The following is a 20,604-nucleotide window of genomic DNA, read 5'->3' on the forward strand; positions in this document are numbered from 1 at the left end:
GATTTACAAAGATAATTATTTGGTTACAAATTCCAAAATTTATAATTATGGCTTATTCAAAAATTTTGAGCGTAATATAACAAATGATTAAAGTCGTTCTTAATTTTCAAAAATTGAGTTCTATTGGATTCATAATTAGGTTCAAACTTAAATAAAATATATTCACTTCATTACATTCTCAATATCGTTCAGCATTCATTTTTAAGGTATTTAAATTTTGCACCTAGTTCAATATTAAATTTTGTTAACACGCCACAATTTTTATGATACCAATATGCAACTATATTATCTTTTTATGAGAAAAAACTTGGTGATTTTATGTATAATGTATTATACCTTATGTTATACATTAACTATTCCTGTGAAAATAATTTTATACCGTTTATATAAAGGCAACGTTACAAGGCCCCGAATTTTTAAATTCGGACGATATAGAGCTTACAGTAATTTTTTAATTAAGTTTTATACATGTGTTTTCCTACTTCATATTTTAACTTCTTAATTTGTTCACTGCCTTTCATATTAAAAATGTATGACCGAAATAGTAACATGGCAGTGAAAATTTGCTAATTCAATATTTATAACACGTTATTAAACTTTTAAGTTCACATGGACGGCAATCGCTTTCCTATATGGTACTTGTGTATAACCATGACAAAGTTGCTTGTATAAATCTATAAATAATAAAGAGTTCCAACAAAGTAATGTACAACTGCCTTCAACAATTAACATTGAATTCAATAACTGTCTATTTGTATAATAGTTCAATGAGTTTGTTTCACTTCTAATAATTGCGGATAGTTTTCAACTATGTTCAATAAAATCCCATCAATGTATGCCCTTAATTGTGTATTAACCTCTTGTTGCTCCTTTAAAGCTTGTTTTACCTATAATAATTTAATAATTATTGTAATGATATAATGTAATAATCGATATAATTAAGTTTAAATTATACATATACACATTTATAACTTAATATGTACATACTTCAGATATACTACACAGTCCACCATTATCTTCAGGAAGCTGATCGTCCATCTGTAAAAAACACAAATTGTAAAAAGGAGAACAAAGTGCGAGACTAAATATTTATATTAGTTATTTGATAAAGAATTATGTTTTCTATAAAAATAACGAGTATAACATACTTGATCTTGGTTCATCCCGGCTAATAATTCTACAGCAAGGCTAGGTCCTTTTTCAGTAGAATTATTACAGGGGTTTAACATTAAAAGTTCACGGCCTGCCTGCAGAGCCGCTGCAGCTTGTAATTCATCTCGGGATTCTTCCAAACCTTATTAGAAAAAATTCAAAGAATGTATAATTTTTCATAATATTATCGCGAACAATCCTAATCAATTACTCGTAAATAATCTTGATCAAAAACATACTTTTATTACGAGCCCGAAGTTGTGCCACTTCTTGCATTAATTCCTCTATTTTTTGTTGATCTTCGACTTTCATAGAAAGTTCTTCTCTAATAGCTTCAAGTTGATAGTGAGTTTCGTTAGCCCGGCTTATGGCTTGTCGCTCACTCTCGCGAACGGTATCTATTTCTCTCCTAGCCTCTTCGAGATCATTTTCTAACCGACTTTTCTCTCCCTTAACCTTTTCGAGTTGTTCGCGTAACCTACCTATTTCATCTCTTAAATTAGTTCCTTCTAATTCTATCGCTTGCAATTTGATGGCATAATTTTCTAGTTGCAATTGTCGTTCGCGTTCTAAACGGCTTGCCCATTCTCTATGTCTTCGTTGTTCCGCCTAGGATACAATTATAACATATTATAAATTTACAATATATAATATATACACAATAATTATCAACTATATTATAATGAATGTTATAATTAATGAGTTACCTGAAGTCTTTCTTCAGCCCTCGTTTCAGCATCTTTGGCAGCTTCTTCTAACATTAGTATTCGTGCTTGCAACATAGCATTTTCCTGTTTTGCCCTAGCATACCGTTCTTCCCCGACCGATTGAGTGTCTACTAAAGCATGCATTTGTTCTTGAATCATTTGAACCTGAAAAAATACAATATACTTTAAAATTATACTTAATTTTTAATTGGATAATTGTTTCAAATTATTCCTTTAATTATATATTAGTGCTTTACATGATTTAATGCTCGAAGTTACGAACATAATTTTCAAAAGACATAGCATAGAAGTACATAAAGAAACCTAATCTGTTGAAGGTAAAGATGATAATTTCGAGTTTAAAACCCTGTGCACGTATGCGTTCACACTATAGACTTCGTCAGCCAGTGATTCTCAAGCCGAAACAATTAAATCCTATTAATATTATGCTTTATTGCATTAATATTACGCTAATTTTTATATAACAAAATTTAAATATCGTTATGAAACCTAAGTATTAATCACCAGAAATAGTTTCAGACAATCTCATTTTAAATTCAATACGTTCTTTACAAATCTATAATTAATTCATACCATATGTTTAATAAGCACCACTGTCTTCAATTCTAGAATACCAGACATAAATGCGCATGTAATGTAAATTTACCCTGCTATGAAACTGAAAGACATTTCTGTTTTACACGATAAAATCTCCATCCTTATAAAAAATGTTATTATTATATTATTATATTAATGTCACGTAATTATGTTGATTAGCTAAATAAAATTCAAATTCCATTAACAGAAGTAAGGAGTTCATTGACAGTATAACAGAATGAACATATCTCCCTCTTCTTTCGCCCTTCAATAATTCCTCAGACGCGTTCATCGCAACTACAAAGGAACTACCATTCTAATTCTCACGTAACTATTACTTCATTTAAACTAAAAATTGAGAGTAAACGAGTAGATCGTAATTCTGATACGTCCAATTCATTTTTTCTATACGGCTGTTATCTACTTTTCTGTTATGTTATCAATTTTTCATTTTATCATTAATCAGTATATCAGTTTTTACTAATCGATTATAGTAGCAATAATGTATTAAGAAAAAATTATTACTAACGATAAGCACTGCATAGCTACTATGGATGCTATAAAAGATATTCAATTAAATTATGAATTATCATAAATATAATTGTTACTAAAAATACCTATGTTTGAATTACAGTGCCGTGCAAATGTTTCCGGCCAATTATATTTTTCACTTTAGATTCCGAAATTTCCGGTATTTCCAAAGATTTTAAGGAATATTATACGACCATATACTAGTATTTATATATTTTACTATGTTTTTTTATTTATCATACACTTCTATTTACTATCTTTTATTTATCATGCCCAATAGGATAATTTAAAATTTTTTCAGATATCACTTTTGGAATACAAAGTAACAAATTTATCTATCCGAAAATTGTTAATGATACATTTGATGTTCAGTTTACATTCAATGTTACGTTATCATTATCATAATATTCATAAGAATTGAATAAATCATATGTGGAAAATGATCTGTGATGATCTCAATATACTATCTTACTTGCTCGGTAAGCCGAGGACCACGACGACGAGGTAGTCGACTACCGCGAGAAGACGGCTGTCCGACAAATTGAAACTGGCCTTCCCATAAATCATATTCGAGGCCGGCTCCAGGTCCAGGAGACGGCCCCTCCCCGGAAGTTATTCGATTATCACGATCGTAACGTTCGATCGCACCTGTGTCTGTTTGCTCATCGTAATTGTTCGAATCCATTCTAATTCGTGATCTCTCACGTCACACCTGTGTCAGGTAGACTCGTCATCCTCTTTGACTAATCCGATACAGGAGATTATTCCGTTAGAACGACGTGAAGGCACGCCGGTTCCCTATCCATCCTCTTCTACGGTCAACAATTCTTGTCACTAACCTAACCTCGAAATTTCATGTGTCCAAGTACACAACAATAGGTAAATATCGAGAATAAACACGAAGACAATCTAAGATGTACAGAGAGAAGCACAACACTACGCGCACATCCGTTTCTTTGGGCGTACTTCGAATATAATCGGTCGTCTCAATCGCCCACTGTAACCTGGGAGTAGCCGAGAGGCTATTTGTGAACTCCATACTACGTATCGACTAACTCCACTGAATGTATACACATATCGTACGTGGCATGTTATACTGAACAGAATTTCGCTCACCCCTACGCATGCCTTAGAAATCCAATTGAAGCCAATAGAATGTATTTTGTGTGCTTCTTTCTACCTACTAATGAAGTAGAAAATGTAAATGTTTTTCTCATTTAGTATATAGTTTCATAAAAGGAATAATATAATAATGAATTAAAGTTATCGGAATTTGAAACTATTAAGTAAATAGTGTATTATATTACAAACCATTTTGTTTTAATTGTAAATGATATTCCTCCGATTAGTAACGCATATTTATGTCATTATTAATTTACATATGTAGTGCGATAGTTTTAATAAATATAGAAAACTATGTACGCCCCAGATCATTTTACAGATGCATGGTTTGTGTAACTATCAAACAGATTTGACGTCAAAATTATCTGTGAAACATCGTACATGTGACTAAGAGCTACTTCCATGAACAGGCCATTATCATTATAAACAAATCGTATATACATGTATAAATGACTACAAAATTTACGTTTTAAATGAACAAAGGTTTAAACGAAGATAGTAGTATATTATAAGTTTATATTATAAGTTTATTCAATTCAGAAAGAAAATTTTTTTCTGTAACCTCTTATATTTATAGAGTTGTATCAACTGAATGAGTCTATTAAAACTTATTCGTATAAGATTGTGTATAATCTTACGTATGGAATCAATACTTCAGTGGAAAAGTATCTCATGATCCTTGGTCTTCATTACATCAAATCTGGAACCCGAAGTCCACCCGAATCTTTCAATTTCTTATAAACAGTACATGCGAGATAACCAATCACAACAAGAATAATAAAAAAATTTATAAAAGGCCAACTTCTCCACTCAATAATTCCGTCAGATTGTAATCTAGTACATGTCATACTTTATTTCAAATTAATTTCCGATAAACTTGTTAATTTTTACGTTTCTGTTTTACTTGTTAACACCTGACTAATTTAGTTCGTCAAAGATTTTATATAACAACTAATAAATTTTATCATCTCGTATGCCGATCGTATTTGTCTATCGAGCTCAGTGTTGCATTTGTTTATTCGATGAAAAAATGTATTATGCATTTTATTATGTATTTTAATAAACTTTATGCTTATTTTACGAGTCATCGTGAGTCATGATTCATGACTTTATTCGTTCGTATCATCTAATGAAGTAGTTATGTTTAGTTTTCTAAAACCAAGAGTTTAATTAGTTCGATTGAATATCTTAACACGGTTCTTTTTATTGTGCCCCATTATTGTTCACGCGTTTCTATAATTGTTTCATTTATACCAACTTATTCTATAAATCTCTTTAATTTACTTTTACTCTCGTGAAGATATATTCAGTTTTCCTTACGCGAACAATTAAAAATCGCGTAAGCATTACATAACGGAGTACATAAAACTACATACTAATTTATCTTTTTATGAAAGTTAAATATGTGTAATTTTTTATTCGAGGTTCAAAAATGAATACGATACAAAACCACAAAACAATATTTTCCTCGCTACTTCACTCTATTATTATAACAATAGATGGTTTATTGTTGCGATAAAATTTTTTATAAATTTTATATGTTCATGTTATAAAAATATACACATTAACAGAGTGTCTAAAATCACTTCTATATCAAATGTATAATGTCATAGTAAATGGTTGTTTTTAATAACTATAAAGAAGTAACAAATTCTGGAATTCTGTTTTATCCAATGAATTAACGGACTTCATTAATTCCGTGTTTTGATTACACTTGTCTAACTCGAGAATCTTATTTGTCTTCATTAAGAAGCAGTATTAAACCTGTAATAAATATATCGGTTTATGAATAACGTACAATTTGATGCACGATAAAACATGCAATTGAATTTACATCAAGTACAGACATCACGCCTCTTAATAAAATGAGTTACCTTACTCTTATGCAATTCACTCATTTACTCGTAATTGTACAATTTCTTCCTCTAGTTATCGTAATTATTATCTGTTCGCCTATAAATTTGTAGTATTATGTGTAATATGTAAACAGTGAAGTACCAAGAAAGGGTGTAAACATCGAAAGTTTTCTTGATATGTATTAAATTTAAATTCCTTGAATTTTTATTTTTATTATTCGATTTTTATCGCTTGTCGATATTGCTTATTTGATATTTTTTTTATTAAATCTTGATCACTTGATTTCTGTTTTTATTCAACTTTCATGGTTCCAAGTAGCAACCGATCGGGAAACTTCTTTCATGGACGTACCAGATATATCTGTAGCAACATTGACTTTATTCTCCGACGAATATTCTATGATACTTTCATTTCTACTTCTGTCCCATATACAGTCCGGCTGATTTCCACGTTGACGATCCTCGCATCCATCGCAGATAATATTGTAATCTCTATCGAGTGGATCAGTTACATCAGAATATAGAACAAATTCAGCGGGATAATTCTGTTTCGCATCCCTTTTTCTGTCCGCGGTCTACAGGTTCAGAAAGATCACCGTTTTTAGGGGTTGTCCGGTCAGGAAATCGTTTTTTTTAAAGGACCCTGTCCCCACGATTATAATCCTGGATGTGAGAAATGTTTGTGCTCTCTATTTATTATTAATCTTCTAAAACGCACTCCATTTTTTTAAATTATATCTACTCGAAATTAATTGGAAATATCTTTACGTTTATCGTTTACACCAATCACTATCTTTCATTTTTAATATTATCACTATTTACGTCTCTATACATTTATGATTATTTATGATTATGATTGTACTCATTGACAGTTAAAATAATCGTGGAATATCTAGAAAAAGGGTTCAAGATTTGTAGAACAATTGATTTATCTATCTATATAGAAATAAATCTAAAACTCAGTCCTGTGAAAGCAATAATGACTGTCAGTTTCAATATTACAATGAACTAACTTCCTCCTATTTGTAATGTCTAGTATTAGCACAACTTTATCATTGTAGACACATCTTCCTGCTTTATTGTTCACTGACTTTCACACCTTTAACAAAACAAACACCTTTTACAAATAGAAGCAAGTTAGTTATTAATGATACCGGAACTATGATTTTGCTGTAACTAATTTGAATTGCCTTTCGAATCGAAAGAATTCATAAGTAAGTGCTTCACAACCCAAAAATCTTGAATCATTTCTTTTGAACGCTCTCTATTTAATTTTGTAACGATCCGTAATTAACCGGCGTTTATGCTTTTAAAACAATCGCGCTAGCGTAACGTTAGTGGGGAAAAATGACAATAAAAAATAAACTACAATTACGCAACAACCGGAAGCCAGATTTACCTGCGCTGGTTGCACTAAGGTGGGCAGCCTGGCGTTTAATCTTCGCCGACTATCACGAGACAGGGATCGATAGAAAATAATGCTAACGACGCACAGCAACAAAAAGACCAGTAACACAATGCTGAACCAAGAGGAACCTTTCGATTCTTGGGATACCTCGTTACAGTAAGGCGGTGAATAAAACGCGCCAGGATGATACGGATAAGGACCGTACGGATTCAAATGTGGATAAGGCGGCGGATAATAAATATAAGGTGGTGGATGTGGTGAATGTTGCTGATGGAATCTGACATCATCTGTAGGATTTTCGGTTGGAGATCTTGATCGAGGTGGTGATCGGCAGGGTGTGATAGTAGCACACATCTAAGATCCTGATGATTTATAAAATTCCTTTTCTCTCATCACACATTAAATTTGAAATACGTTCTCTGCAAATTCGGCAAAATCTTAGATTTTACTCTTGTACTGTAAGAGCGATAATTTTGTTTGGAAATAATTACAAACATAAGGTTAAACGTCATTTCGCATGGATGAATTTTGACATGATTAATATTCTAAGGAAATTTTATATCGATATTGATCTTTGGCTGAGGAACTTCAGATACATGAAGTGTTGTGATATTATGGAAAGCTATGTAGTACTTACTAGGTATCAAATCGAATCTAAGTTAATAATTGGTAACAATGGTACTTACTCTATGATTGAGATCAATGACATCATCCTCAAGGGAGACATCGCTGTACATATCGTCCGCGGGATCACAGTTGGAGCCTCTACCAGAGCTATTGAAGCTGCCGCTTCGATAAAGTTGGCTATAAAAAAAGTAAATAGAATAACCAAATATCAAATTTTAATAAACGCAAAATACTGAAACCTCAATTTTATTTAAAATTTGGACTCGATTGAATTAAATTTTTTTGTCTGAAAACCATAAACGTTCGATATTTTGAATACGATAATGAAATTACGATACGAAATTACGATACGATTGAATACGATATTAGCAATATAATCACATTTTCGAAACAGGATACCGTTGGAAAAGAATGAAATGTCGTAAGAGGATAAATATAGATAACGAAGTAAAACGTATATTTGAAGCATTTATGGAAGCGTAAAAGGAAATAAGATGTGGAAGTGCGTGTGCAGGCAATGCCCACGCTTTAGAAAGTCTGTCGTTTTGCGTTTCGTGAAAGGAACGACTTGAAAATTATCAGTTGAATAAGGACACCCTGGAAGGTTCTTTCTATGAATTGTAAATTCTCCGCTGTTGAGTTACATCGTTGCTATTGTTATCCCGTGACGTCAACTCACCAACTCCAGAGATGAAATACGTAAAAATATCTTTTGCTAGTTTTTATAGATACCTTTCCGTGTTTAACAAATTCAAGAATACACAAAATATCTGGTTTCGTCCGCGTAAATTTTATATTTTTTTTTAATTTTAATTACTAATTGAACCGTTCAAAGGGTCGACTTCACTACTTTTATATAATTTCATTAATTTTCTTTCTACTTCTTGTTTTGTGGAGTTAATCGGTTTAGCAAATAATTACAGCGGTTCTCAAGCTATCGTTAAAATAGGAAAAACGATTTACGTAACACATAGTATGTTGTTATCGTAAGAAAAAAGAAACGAAATATGAAATTAACGGTTTGTTCTTACCTTGCTAATGCATTGGAACTAAGTCTCTTCCTTCCGGAACTGAAAAAAAAAGATAACATGACCGTGAAAAATATGCCAAGATATTGTTACGCAATAGAATTTTTCGCTACACAAGTGTTAGACTTAACTTAGAACACTGTTAATGAATTTCAGCTATCAATCACTCTCCCCTTCAACACGTACATCTGATCTTACAATTATTTATTTCAATTTCAAAATCATGAATCCTATAAAACTTTCGAGTAAACTAGCATCGTGTCTGCTAAACGAGTAAATACCTAAATCCAGTCAAATTACAATTTCTATAAATGAACCAAATGCCTATATAGTCGAATAGAACAGATGAAGGCCAAAATTAGTTACGAAATAGTAAACGATGCCAACAAGGTATTAAGTATATATATTTATTACCTATAATTATAAAAGATGAACAACAAATTGATCGATTCTATTCTGATATAATTGGCAAGCGTACAATGTGCAACTGAAATTGTAATTTTCCACATACGGTGATTCATAAAGGTATTTGAACACTTATCATAGACAATTTTTATGAATATATTGTGTCCATTATATGAAACTTTTTAAAATTTCATTCACACCATCACGAGCCACGACTTTTTGTGATTATATTGATAAAATGTAAAACCAATCCGAAAATGTATGTAGAAATTACAATATAATGAAATTTCAAAATGTTTCGTATATATTATAACACATAATTTATGCATAAGAAGTTTCGTCAATCCATATATGTAGACGTGGACAAGACTCACATATGTTGTTTATTTATACTTTTTCTGCTTTAATACTCAATAATAAACGTAGAAATAGAAACGTTTAATTCACGAAAACGCTTTCTTCTTTCTTCCACCTCGTTTCTCCTAATAGTCGGTTCAAATCATCCGAGACCAATTTTACCAGATACGAAGAACACCACTAACTTGTTTATTTATAAGTCTGATGTCACGACTGATGAACAGTGAACAAATTGTAAACACGGTACTGTTAGTTACAACTACACAGACCGAGTAATTGTCTTTGTAAAGTGAATATTATCTAGGAAAATTCTTATGACGCAACATAGAATGCAGAAGCATTGTGTACGTTATCTTAATATTGTTCCTAGCACTGTACTATTGGTAAGAACTTCCGCCATGTCCTACAGATCGTTATAGACATGTTCCTGGAAAAAATTTTAACGAGTTTCTTGTAGATAACTCCAGGATACCTCTCTTTGGGAATTAAACCAGTTTCTTATCTGCCTCGGTCTATTAACACGACCAGACAACCGTAATTTATCAGACGATTTCACAAGAGCAATTTTTCGCACGGTAACCTCGTCATTGTTCCATCTTTCGAATCGAAGGAAATTCTCCCGCGGCGAATTAAATCTAACACACGACGATTATAGTATCAGCGGCGCGTAAACTTCGTTTTTGCATGCCGTCTAACTTTCGTGCTACATTCCAAGAGCTTTCTTCCAACCAGGACTTATTGCAGACATAATTTACCTAATTTATCTTTTATGTATAACTGTTGCTTTGCATACTTAGAGGCTCGAATTGAAAAGTTAAGGTACCTATTTGTACCGAACACTTGAAAGTTTGTATTCAGAAATACAAATGCAAAATTATTATTTTCAAATGCGTGAATATTTGAAATACTTAACGTTGAAATTCAGTATACTCGAAAAATTTTTTATTTGTTTGAATAATATACATATTACAATTTTTAAAAGATAAATATTTTTGAAATAGCAGCCTCAAGCAGATATAGGACACGAACCTATCTCAATTACTTGAGTAAATTAAACTTTTTCACTAAGATTCTCATAAAACGAACAGAATACGAATTATAGGATTTGTAATTCCGAATAGGAAGACGTTTGGAATTTTTGCAAGAAAAAAAGTGAAGAAATCTTACCACGGAGGAGTTCGTCTAAGTGACGTTCGTAGCCAAGAATGCCTTCCTATGGTTGAATTGGGGCTTCTTGGATTTCTAATTAAAACAGAACAAAGGAGCTTTAAGAATATTTGTAGCTGTATTTAGAAATCCTAATAATAGTATGTATATTGTTTACTAATAAACGAGTAAGATACGCTATAAACACTTCATTAATTCCATTAATTAACAGATAAGCATCTTACGATGTTAAATGAAGGTATTAAATTAACAATTTACAAAAATGTATACCATCTACATTATCTATAAATTAGTGCATTGTATCACGTTGTCATGATAAAGCACATAAATCTCAATTATGACTAACATTGAATGGCTTTACGTACGTACATACATCTCGAAACCTTCTAAACTCAGATTTCAATTTCTTGTGCCAATTATTATAATTTTGTTGATGGTTTCAGTTTTAATAATGATAAGAAATAAATATGGTGTGTGTGTATATATATATACCATATTTATACGAGATATTATATACTCTTTGATATAATTATATCGAAGGTGATTACATATACAAGGTAACAGAATATACGCAGTACAGTTCGGAAGAAAATAGGAGGAATTATACGTATTAATAATTCCGGAAAACGCAGAAAATAATAAGATGTTCAGTTATTTTCTCTTTTTACGTGAAAGTTTTTTGTCTACACATCACATCCACCTAGCGAAACATTGATCTAATCGTGAGAACAGATCTGTCCGAATGATACTCATATAAAATGTGAGAAAAGCTGTATTAAGTTTCGACGTATAAAATACAATACGTACACGCAGTTTCGCAAGGCAAATAATTTAGTGCCTGACGTGAAAACCAAACACATTTCGGTGCAGCAGTTTTGAAATAAGCATAATATAATATGAATATTATATTATCAAAAATTTTCATTTATATAGATCGTTATTTCAAACAAATGTCAAAATGTCATTCGATACGTTTCAATAAAGAAACGTATTATATTTATTATATCTATAATATTATTTCTTCATGTTAAAGATTTAAGAAAAAGGATGTGCCTGTCGTTATTCTAAATAATACTTTACTAAATAATCTTCCTTTCCTTTATTAGAGTCTAAATTGAATGTATCTGTTACATTTTATACACCACTGTTCTCTATTAATTTATTATTCCAACGATTCAAACAAGAGAACAAAATTAAACGCAGATAGTATTGCCAGAAATCACAAAATGCAATTATCTCCTTAATTATCCTGATCGTTCTTTTAAAAGTTTCACAGGCATACCTGAATTATAAATAGACTATAAACATTTATACAAATTTTTTTTATCAATATAATTAAAAAAATGAGATCCAAATAGAGATTTGGTTCATTTAATAAATATTATAACGTGTGTTTGCCTTTAATATTTTACATACTTTTTCATATTTCACGTACTTCGCAAATTTTTGCATCTTCCAATTTTCCATAAATATATAAAAATTCGCAGTCTACTTATAAACACAATTATTTCATTAATTCATATACGTGTGCCTAACGACCAATGCACCCTCTACAGGTCACGTCCGGAATCTAAGTTTGTCGAACTTAAAAATGTTCGCGCGCAAAATGTACTTCGATCTCTCCAAACCAGTATAGATACTATCGATACTATCGCGCAAAAAAACGATCAATATACAGGTAGTACGTATATATAGAAACAGAGAAGGCAACGAACTTACTTGACAGTATTGTTTCCTGTGGGTGAGGGTGCAGAACTGCTACCACCTGGTGATTCCACCCCGTCATCAGCGTCACCCTCAACAGCTCCAAACGCCTCGTAGCTTTCCTCTTCCTCGTGATTTTTCGCAGATTTAACGTTACAGGATGACGCAGAGGCATCGGCGTGTTCGAGACTAGCGGAATAATGCCCGGAGTCTTGGAGATTCGGATTGATGAGATTATGCAGGTCGACGGACATAGAAAGCGAGGGCGGACCGCTTTGGCTCCATTCGACGGCACCAGGAGCTCCGTTTACGTGACCACCCTCGTCCTCCACGCGATATGATTGGCGGGTGCTCGGTAAGATGGCGTCACCATCACGAGCTACGTCACTGTCAGACACGACGACACGTGATGTAGCCACGCTGTTAGCTGGCGAGACATTTACACCGGGCGAACGGGAGCTTACCATCCTTCGTTATCGGCCAGATTGGAGCCGAAGCTCGATGAACAACGAGAACGGAGGGATGCCCGAGCTCCTTTAATCGCCGACTACCTCGCCAGTAAAACCGGTCGTTACTGAAAAACGTTCTTAATGAGTCAGACGGTCTGGAACTGCAAGAAAGTAAGACTGATCGCTTCTAGAAAAAATGACACGAAATGTAACACGATCTTCGTTTTATCTTCTTAGCTAAGGATTCAACGGCTAACTAAGCTAAACTAGATTAATACACTAAATTTGAAAACATTTGCTTCAATTACATCTATACAAAAAAATTTTCATCAAAACCTAAGCTAAGCTAATTGCACAGCTTATCGAGAATCCACTGAGAAGCTAAAACCAATTTGCACCTTCACATTTCGGATGATCACCGTGGATGAATCATCTGTGAAACATGTGAAAGATAGCAACCGGAATACGTTTAACAGTTCAATTCATCCAAAGTAGAGATTGATTTTGTTTACTGGTCACTTTGGAAAACGCGGATGAAAACAATATTTTCATGAAATGAATCATTCAAAAGTATAAATTCGGCTAAGCTACCTGAAAAATATCTCTCCGAAGCAGTCTAGTCCGACCTTAAGTGAGTAAGACCGTTCGCGAATAAAAAGATGAAATGAAAAGTAACATGATCTTCGTTTTATCCTTTTAACATTCTTGACCGGTGAACTAACGGCAAGCTTCTCCTCCAAGGAAGAAGGAGATAACGATATTTTGTACCGGTAAGAACGCTTCTCCTAACTTTACGGAGCAATGAGTTTACAATCTATGTGAATGTGATTTAATGAATATGCAACGTTAATACAGCTTAGGGACCGACAAAAGCGTGAGAACCGAGCGCACTAACAATAAGTCATGGTACACTGAGTCAAACTTCAACTACATGAGAAAAATCCAAGTAACTAAGTGTTTACATACATACGTACTACGTATGTAGGTAATGTATTAAGGTATATTTGCATAGTTCAAGGTCAAGAAATATGTATCTTTTTTCTGTTTTCCCTTTTTTTAACGAAAGCAGAATTCAAAAAATGTTATTCATGTTAGATCGCACGTGAGATAAAAGGGAAAATTCTGACAGCATTTTCTGTTCGTTCTACTGACTCGTAAAAGAAATGTATGCCAGACATGACTGTGACAAACGTGTATGTATTCAGTAACATAGGAGAATGACTGATTGAGGACAGTAAAAAGAAATATAACCATACGTTCCATGGTGAGTCATCTTTTTGAAGGATTTGAAAAAACCAGAAGATAAAGACTGTCATTAATTTTATGTTACAACATCAAGATTTGTTTTAAATAAGTGCTCAATGAAATAATGTTTATTGTATATCATGTTAAAAATTTCATTGATTTGTCAAAAAAAATAATATTCAATAATATTTATATGTACAATATAAGTGCTTAACACGAATTTAACGGTATTAAATGAAATAATCATGGATCATTTATATCTTACAGTTTATCTTGTACTCGATCATGTGTCATTAATTTAAACGATTTTCATATCCGTGTTGAGTGTGCCTTATACATGTAAAATGAAGCCATACTAATTAAGATAGTCAAAGAGACAATCACAAAAGGGAACATCATTCGGTAAAAGTGTACTTTAATAATCGCGATATCATCGGATATTGCTGTTTCAAAAGCAGCCCGAAACATTTTACTTTATATATTGGGTTGACAACTAAGTGATTACGGATTTTGTCATTACCACCTAATATAAAAACCAATAGAATCTTTTCACTAATACAAATACTAATTTAAAAATATCTATTCTAACATGTGTTTCGCTTTTTTAGTAAAAATGCAAGTTATTCGAATGAGATGCATTTTGCAATTCTATTCCAAATACCGAATACATTATTTATTTAAAATAATAATATTTCTTTTTTCTAATTTAAAATTACAACCATAAATTGATATGAAAATTATCAAAATTACAAAATTTCAATCATACAAATTATATGAAATAAACCATCTGCATGTAATGCCTTGCATACTATAAAAAGGAAACGATATAAGTAATATAACACCGCGATTTTAGTGATTCCAGATCGTCTTACAAATATGTTGCTGCGATTCGCTGTTTCAATTGTCATTTTGGTAACGAAGGTTTTGAAGGTTTCTTAGATGCATGTGCTAATATTATCGATAAATTTTGCAATCGTTTAGATAAATTAGTGACATTAGTCTTTTATTATTACTTATCTACAATGCAACTGTATAATAATTAAATAATTATACTTAAATTTTCACAATACTTTTAGTTACATGTTAAGAAACTATTAGTTCAAACGTATAAATTGTTTTAATTTACTTTATTTATGAAATTTTCTATAATTGTTATTTTTTTATATTTTTGTCCTATACATAAATGAATACACGGTGTGCTGCTTTGAATACAAACATCTTTATTAGCATTATTACGACTAGTTACGAAAATTATCCACGAGATAACTGGCGTCTCGGTTTCCAGGTACTTGTCACTCGGAACGGAATGCGTAGATGCGTTTCGAATCGCCAGGAGATTCCAGTACGCTATTTAGAGCAAGCTCGAAAGTGTAGACGAAGAATATATTTAACGCTCAGCGTATAATACCTCTAACCTTAATTATAATGACACGGGAGTATCGTTAACTTTGTCATTATTCAGGCTTTGATGAAAGTAATATGGTTCTCTTTTTTTACAAACTCTCTTAACTTACTGAAATATATGCTTCATAATGATTAACGTGGATATTCAACGTTTCGCGATTACGAAAATCGCTTCTATCAATTATTCGTTATTGCATACGAAATATTATTCAAAATATCATTTGTTACTTAATGAAAAAGGAAAATATAAATATCACGTTTTCCTGTCTATTAAATAGTTATCTTCAATGTACCTAAGTAGCGTTATTTATTGATCAACCATTGCACAAAACTTATTTAGTGATAACCTACAAAGGAATGATATACAAATTTTGGTATTTAAAAATGAAATGAAAATACTACATTTGATTTAGCATAATTCATTGAAATAATTGATGTTTCGTTCCCGTTAGTATTCATTTCACATAATGTATTTTTTGTAGTATTCAGAGGGTGAGAATTTTAGAAAGAAACATCAAGATGTTCCTTGCATTGTTGCTCGTTCGTTGACTCACCTTGAACCGAACCGATAGGTAATTCCAAAAAAATGCAGAGAAATTATGTTCACTGATGTATACGAGATGAAGTTTTTCAACTTAGAATAATCGGTCGCAATGGAGTGAATGAGTTAATTATGTACGCTTGAATGCGGAACGTATAGAACATAAAGAAGAATGAAAAATCCGAGGCAGATGCACCTTTCTAGCTGTCACCTGAAGTAAACACCTGTATACACTAAGCCATGATCAGGTAATAGACGCACACAAAAAAACGTCACAGCAACTATCTCTGGTGCAGACAGGTACGTCCACGAAAACACGTAGTTAAATCCACAGTATCGAGTTCGAGGCAACAGATGCATGAACACTACCGTCTTATGGCAATCGCGAGCAAACTAAACGAAAGCACAACCGAATCGTAACAGTAACGCGAAAACGAACGAAACGATCAGCCAAGAGGAGCCGTGGCAGGTACGCATGCGCAACGAAACAGGAATGTTCGTGAATACACGAATACGTTTACTACACCTATATACATCACACTAAACATCACGGTCGTACCCGCAGGTACGAGAAAGCACCAGTATTTCTCAACCTACGGAGTATTGACTTATTTCAAGTTTAACTTAAGCCTATATAATTTTACCCTTTGTATCATATTTTCAATCTATTAATTATTTAATTAATTTTTCTAAATAAAAATTAATTTGCTTTTCATTTCACAATGTAAAACGATTCTGATAAATTAGTCGGGTCCAACGAAACATGTATGTAAGTATTTATATCTCTGTTACAAAATATGTACTCGTTTTTAATATCTCTGTCTTTATGATGCTGTAACGCCATCCGAATTTTTCTTATAAACTTCCTTATAAACCAGCTCTTGCATTTGCATTCTGAGTAACATTCTTTTGTCAGCGGACAGTGTTCTTATATGAGGCAAGAGACTCATAAGAAAATAATAATTATCATCGAAACGGTTGCCTTCTAAAGGATCTACCGGGATATTGTCATTGTCACCCATGAGCACCTGTTCAGGAGAAATATTTTGTAGCATCATTTCGTTTTCCGTTAAATTGTCAGAGACGCTCTGAAATTCAAGATTATCAAAATTCTCCTCGGGTTCTTGCTTCACGTCTATATGATTGGCAGCGTCGATTTTTAATCCGTTATCGTTATTTATCGACAGTAGATGATTCGCAATTGTATTTCGATCGTCCATATTCCTATTTGTTACCGACGAACCATTCTGTATTAGCGTTCCATCACTCTCACTTTCGCTAGGCACCCGATCATCATCTTGACAAGAATTACTTCGTTCCCAAATTGGAGGACGGGGTAACATTTGCTCTTTCAAAAATTGCAGACTTTTAAAATGTATCCATACTGGCCTATTTCGATGAAATTTACTTTTGCGATAAACTTGGTCCTTTTTTAACTCCGCCCGGAAAGTATCTCGTAATCCTTTCCACTTTGCTTTTAATACTGGTTCTGAAAAATGTATGAACAATGTATTTTTATTTACTTTACTAATAAAAATACTTGCAGAATTCTAATTTAATAATTTATATTAATATTTTTAATACTTTAATCAGCTTTGCGTTAATTTAATTAGATTATGTAATTTTAATTGAGTTAAAAAATTATCTTATTCTATGAACATTACACTTTACGATTCGCATATAAAATTATATACGTAAAATTATATTAATAAATGATTTTTGAAAAATACAATTATGAATTAATATTTGTATCATAAAAATCTTAAATATAACGAAAGTAATTTATAGATACGATAGTCGAAATTTATTGGCTGCTTGTACGCATGCGTCTTCACCTAAGAAGTCTGTATGTACTTGCGATTTAAATATTCCAGAGTTTTAATACTGCAAACCACAATAGATTGTAAGTTATTAATGGTTCATAGAGTAAGATTTGATGTGATTATAAAGTTCATACATTAAACAGTAAGCATGCAAATTGATTTAAAGTACAATATATCCGGTAATGTCACCCTACGAAAAAGTAAGGTTAACTAAACGGCGATTCGTACTAGCGAGTACACTAAAATACTATACTACACAAATAAGTAATAATCGCATTGTTTAAATGTATATACATATTTTGTGCACTAATTGAGGCAATTACAATATAAAAAACCTTTCCTGTATAGAAGTAAAAATTTGTACTATTGGTCTTACACGCCGTTGTAAAATTTAGATTATTGCATAAATATGTAATGATTATAACAAAAACATTGTTCTCAGTTAAGAAAATAAATAATTTAGTAATTATTTTATTGTATCAATAATATTAACAGTTCACACTTAGAACGATATTATGCTAAAAATGAGACTAAAAATTTTGCTGATAGTTTGAATGAATGATAAAAATGTGCGCGGGAATAACATATGATTGAAAAACGATTTCATCAATGCACCTACTGGGCAATTTGAATATCGATGCAATCTCCATCCAAACGCGGTTCGTCACCTCGCGATTGTGATAAGAGATATGCCTTTGGTTCCAAAGCGCTGGCCGCTTATAAACTTCGGCGATTAGCCGATTCGCGTCCATCTTCACCTCGTCTCTCATTTTTGCCAGTTAGGTATATGAAAAAGCGTTTTTCTGTAATTTGAACAAGGCAAGAAAGCACAGTATTAGCTTGTCAATCCGATAGGAACAAAGTACAGGCGAATACTAGCGCTGGGATAGCGATTAGCGCGCAGGACGCTCTCGGGTAACGATCGATTCGCGTTTTGCCCTCATCTTGCCCTTGCTAGCGCGAATAACTTCATCTTCCCTTCTCACGAATAGCAACTTGCTATTTGATTTTCTATTACATATAAAAATTTACAACATTAGTCACGTGAACATTTTTTAATTACGGGTTATTAGATATTGTTTTCAGTTTGAATAACATTCCAAATATAATAAGTATTCTTTATATCAATAATGTGACAGTATAACTTTGTAATCATAGAAAGTGAATTTAGTAAAAGAATGCAGTTATATATTATTTTTTTTGATTTAATGAAATGACTCATATAATTCATAAAATGATACTAAAAAATAACATGATTAGAACGTATACGTATGCGAGATCCATATTTTTGTATACATATTTCAGATGTTGAATAATATGAATGATTTCGAATTAATAGCACAAGGTGCCGAGGCACGTGTGTATAAGGGTATTTATTTAGGTAAACTAATGTTAATCAAAGAGAGATTCGAAAAAAAATATAGACATGCTGATCTAGATAAGCGTCTCACAAAAGATCGAATAAAAGCTGAATGCCGTGCTATAATTCGTGCTAAAGCCGCAGGTAAAATAATACGAATATCATTACTGTCAAAATAATTTGACAAAACATATCTTTTTTCTAAGATTTTACTTTTTTTAAGGGATTGCAACACCAGCTATATATTTGGCAAATTTAGAGCGGCGGTGTATTTATATGGAATATATACAAGATGCAATAATACTAAAAGATTTTATCGATGAAAAAATTTCAAAAGAAACAAATGATGATCGTTTATTAAACTTTATAGCGCAAGGACTTGGAACAATTATTGCTAAATTACATTCGAAAAATATAATTCACGGAGACATGACTACCTCAAACGTACTTTTGAAAAATATTGATGAAGATCACATTGGAAAATATGGTATACCATTTTAATGTCATAAGATCACTTTAATGATATAATATTTATTTCTTTTTTTTATCTTCTAGTTGCGAACAATTTTGTTATAATAGATTTTGGTTTGGCTCGTATAGAAGCGAACGTAGAAGATAAAGCAGTTGACTTGTACGTTCTTGAACGATCATTACTAAGTGCACATTCAGAAGTACCTCTTTTGTTTTCAAAGATATTTGAGATTTATCAGAAACATTACAACAGAACAGATAAAAGTCAGTGTAAAGAAATTGTTTCTAAATATAAAGAAGTACAATTACGAGGACGGAAACGATTAATGATCGGTTAATTTCAACATATTTTTTATGAATATATTAAACGCATTTTATTAACATATTCTCAATAATTTATACATGTTAAATATACCTTAAATAAACCACCTTATATGAAATTTGAGCTGTACTGTTTTATTTTTAAACTATAATTTTAAGATTATATATTAATTAGTTCTGATTTATTATTTTTACTTGAACATTAATAACTTTATAGGTATAGACATTTTTTTCCATCAGTGTCATTTACTTCTCAGAAAAATGTTCTAATAAATTGTTATTAATCAAATTTAACATATACACAGTTATATTAACATTTCAAATTGATT

The 20,604-nt window shown here is 31.9% G+C and overlaps 4 protein-coding genes across 11 annotated transcripts; 1 reads left to right on the forward strand and 3 right to left on the reverse strand.

Annotated features, from left to right (window-relative positions):
• Positions 1 to 311: 311 nt before the first annotated feature.
• On the reverse strand, positions 312 to 16,635 carry LOC117233468 (rab11 family-interacting protein 4A). Of its 7 annotated transcripts, none has more exons than XM_033493816.1 (11): positions 16,497 to 16,635; positions 13,126 to 13,235; positions 12,677 to 13,048; positions 10,958 to 11,032; positions 9,032 to 9,070; positions 8,060 to 8,177; positions 1,860 to 2,024; positions 1,392 to 1,761; positions 1,149 to 1,294; positions 988 to 1,038; positions 312 to 887 (listed from the first exon to the last, which is right to left on the reverse strand). In XM_033493816.1, the coding sequence occupies exons 3-11, from the start codon at positions 12,913 to 12,915 to the stop codon at positions 765 to 767; spliced, it is 1,326 nt and encodes a 441-aa protein (XP_033349707.1). In that variant the 5' UTR covers positions 12,916 to 13,048; positions 13,126 to 13,235; positions 16,497 to 16,635; the 3' UTR covers positions 312 to 764. The 7 variants fall into 7 exon arrangements, with proteins under 7 accessions (XP_033349707.1, XP_033349706.1, XP_033349705.1 ...); XM_033493815.1 differs by having other exon boundaries at positions 16,314 to 16,598; XM_033493814.1 differs by lacking the exon at positions 16,497 to 16,635 and adding an exon at positions 13,702 to 14,409.
• On the reverse strand, positions 5,507 to 8,053 carry LOC117233472. The gene is made up of 3 exons (XM_033493822.1): positions 7,365 to 8,053; positions 5,984 to 6,540; positions 5,507 to 5,873 (listed from the first exon to the last, which is right to left on the reverse strand). The coding sequence occupies exons 1-2, from the start codon at positions 7,725 to 7,727 to the stop codon at positions 6,262 to 6,264; spliced, it is 642 nt and encodes a 213-aa protein (XP_033349713.1). The 5' UTR covers positions 7,728 to 8,053; the 3' UTR covers positions 5,507 to 5,873; positions 5,984 to 6,261.
• LOC117233469 lies at positions 15,464 to 19,260 on the reverse strand. The gene is made up of 2 exons (XM_033493817.1): positions 18,743 to 19,260; positions 15,464 to 17,789 (listed from the first exon to the last, which is right to left on the reverse strand). The coding sequence occupies exons 1-2, from the start codon at positions 18,891 to 18,893 to the stop codon at positions 17,125 to 17,127; spliced, it is 816 nt and encodes a 271-aa protein (XP_033349708.1). The 5' UTR covers positions 18,894 to 19,260; the 3' UTR covers positions 15,464 to 17,124.
• On the forward strand, positions 16,938 to 20,399 carry LOC117233470 (EKC/KEOPS complex subunit TP53RK). Of its 2 annotated transcripts, none has more exons than XM_033493818.1 (4): positions 16,938 to 17,069; positions 19,429 to 19,627; positions 19,707 to 19,970; positions 20,039 to 20,399. In XM_033493818.1, the coding sequence occupies exons 1-4, from the start codon at positions 17,064 to 17,066 to the stop codon at positions 20,290 to 20,292; spliced, it is 723 nt and encodes a 240-aa protein (XP_033349709.1). In that variant the 5' UTR covers positions 16,938 to 17,063; the 3' UTR covers positions 20,293 to 20,399. The 2 variants fall into 2 exon arrangements, with proteins under 2 accessions (XP_033349709.1, XP_033349710.1); XM_033493819.1 differs by lacking the exon at positions 16,938 to 17,069 and adding an exon at positions 18,083 to 18,203 and having other exon boundaries at positions 20,039 to 20,390.
• Positions 20,400 to 20,604: the final 205 nt, after the last annotated feature.

The sequence above is a fragment of the Bombus vosnesenskii genome, unplaced genomic scaffold, assembly GCF_011952255.1.
Source record: "Bombus vosnesenskii isolate JDL3184/JDL3185 unplaced genomic scaffold, Bvos_JDL3184-5_v1.1 scf7180000013295, whole genome shotgun sequence".
NCBI lineage: Eukaryota > Metazoa > Arthropoda > Insecta > Hymenoptera > Apidae > Bombus > Bombus vosnesenskii.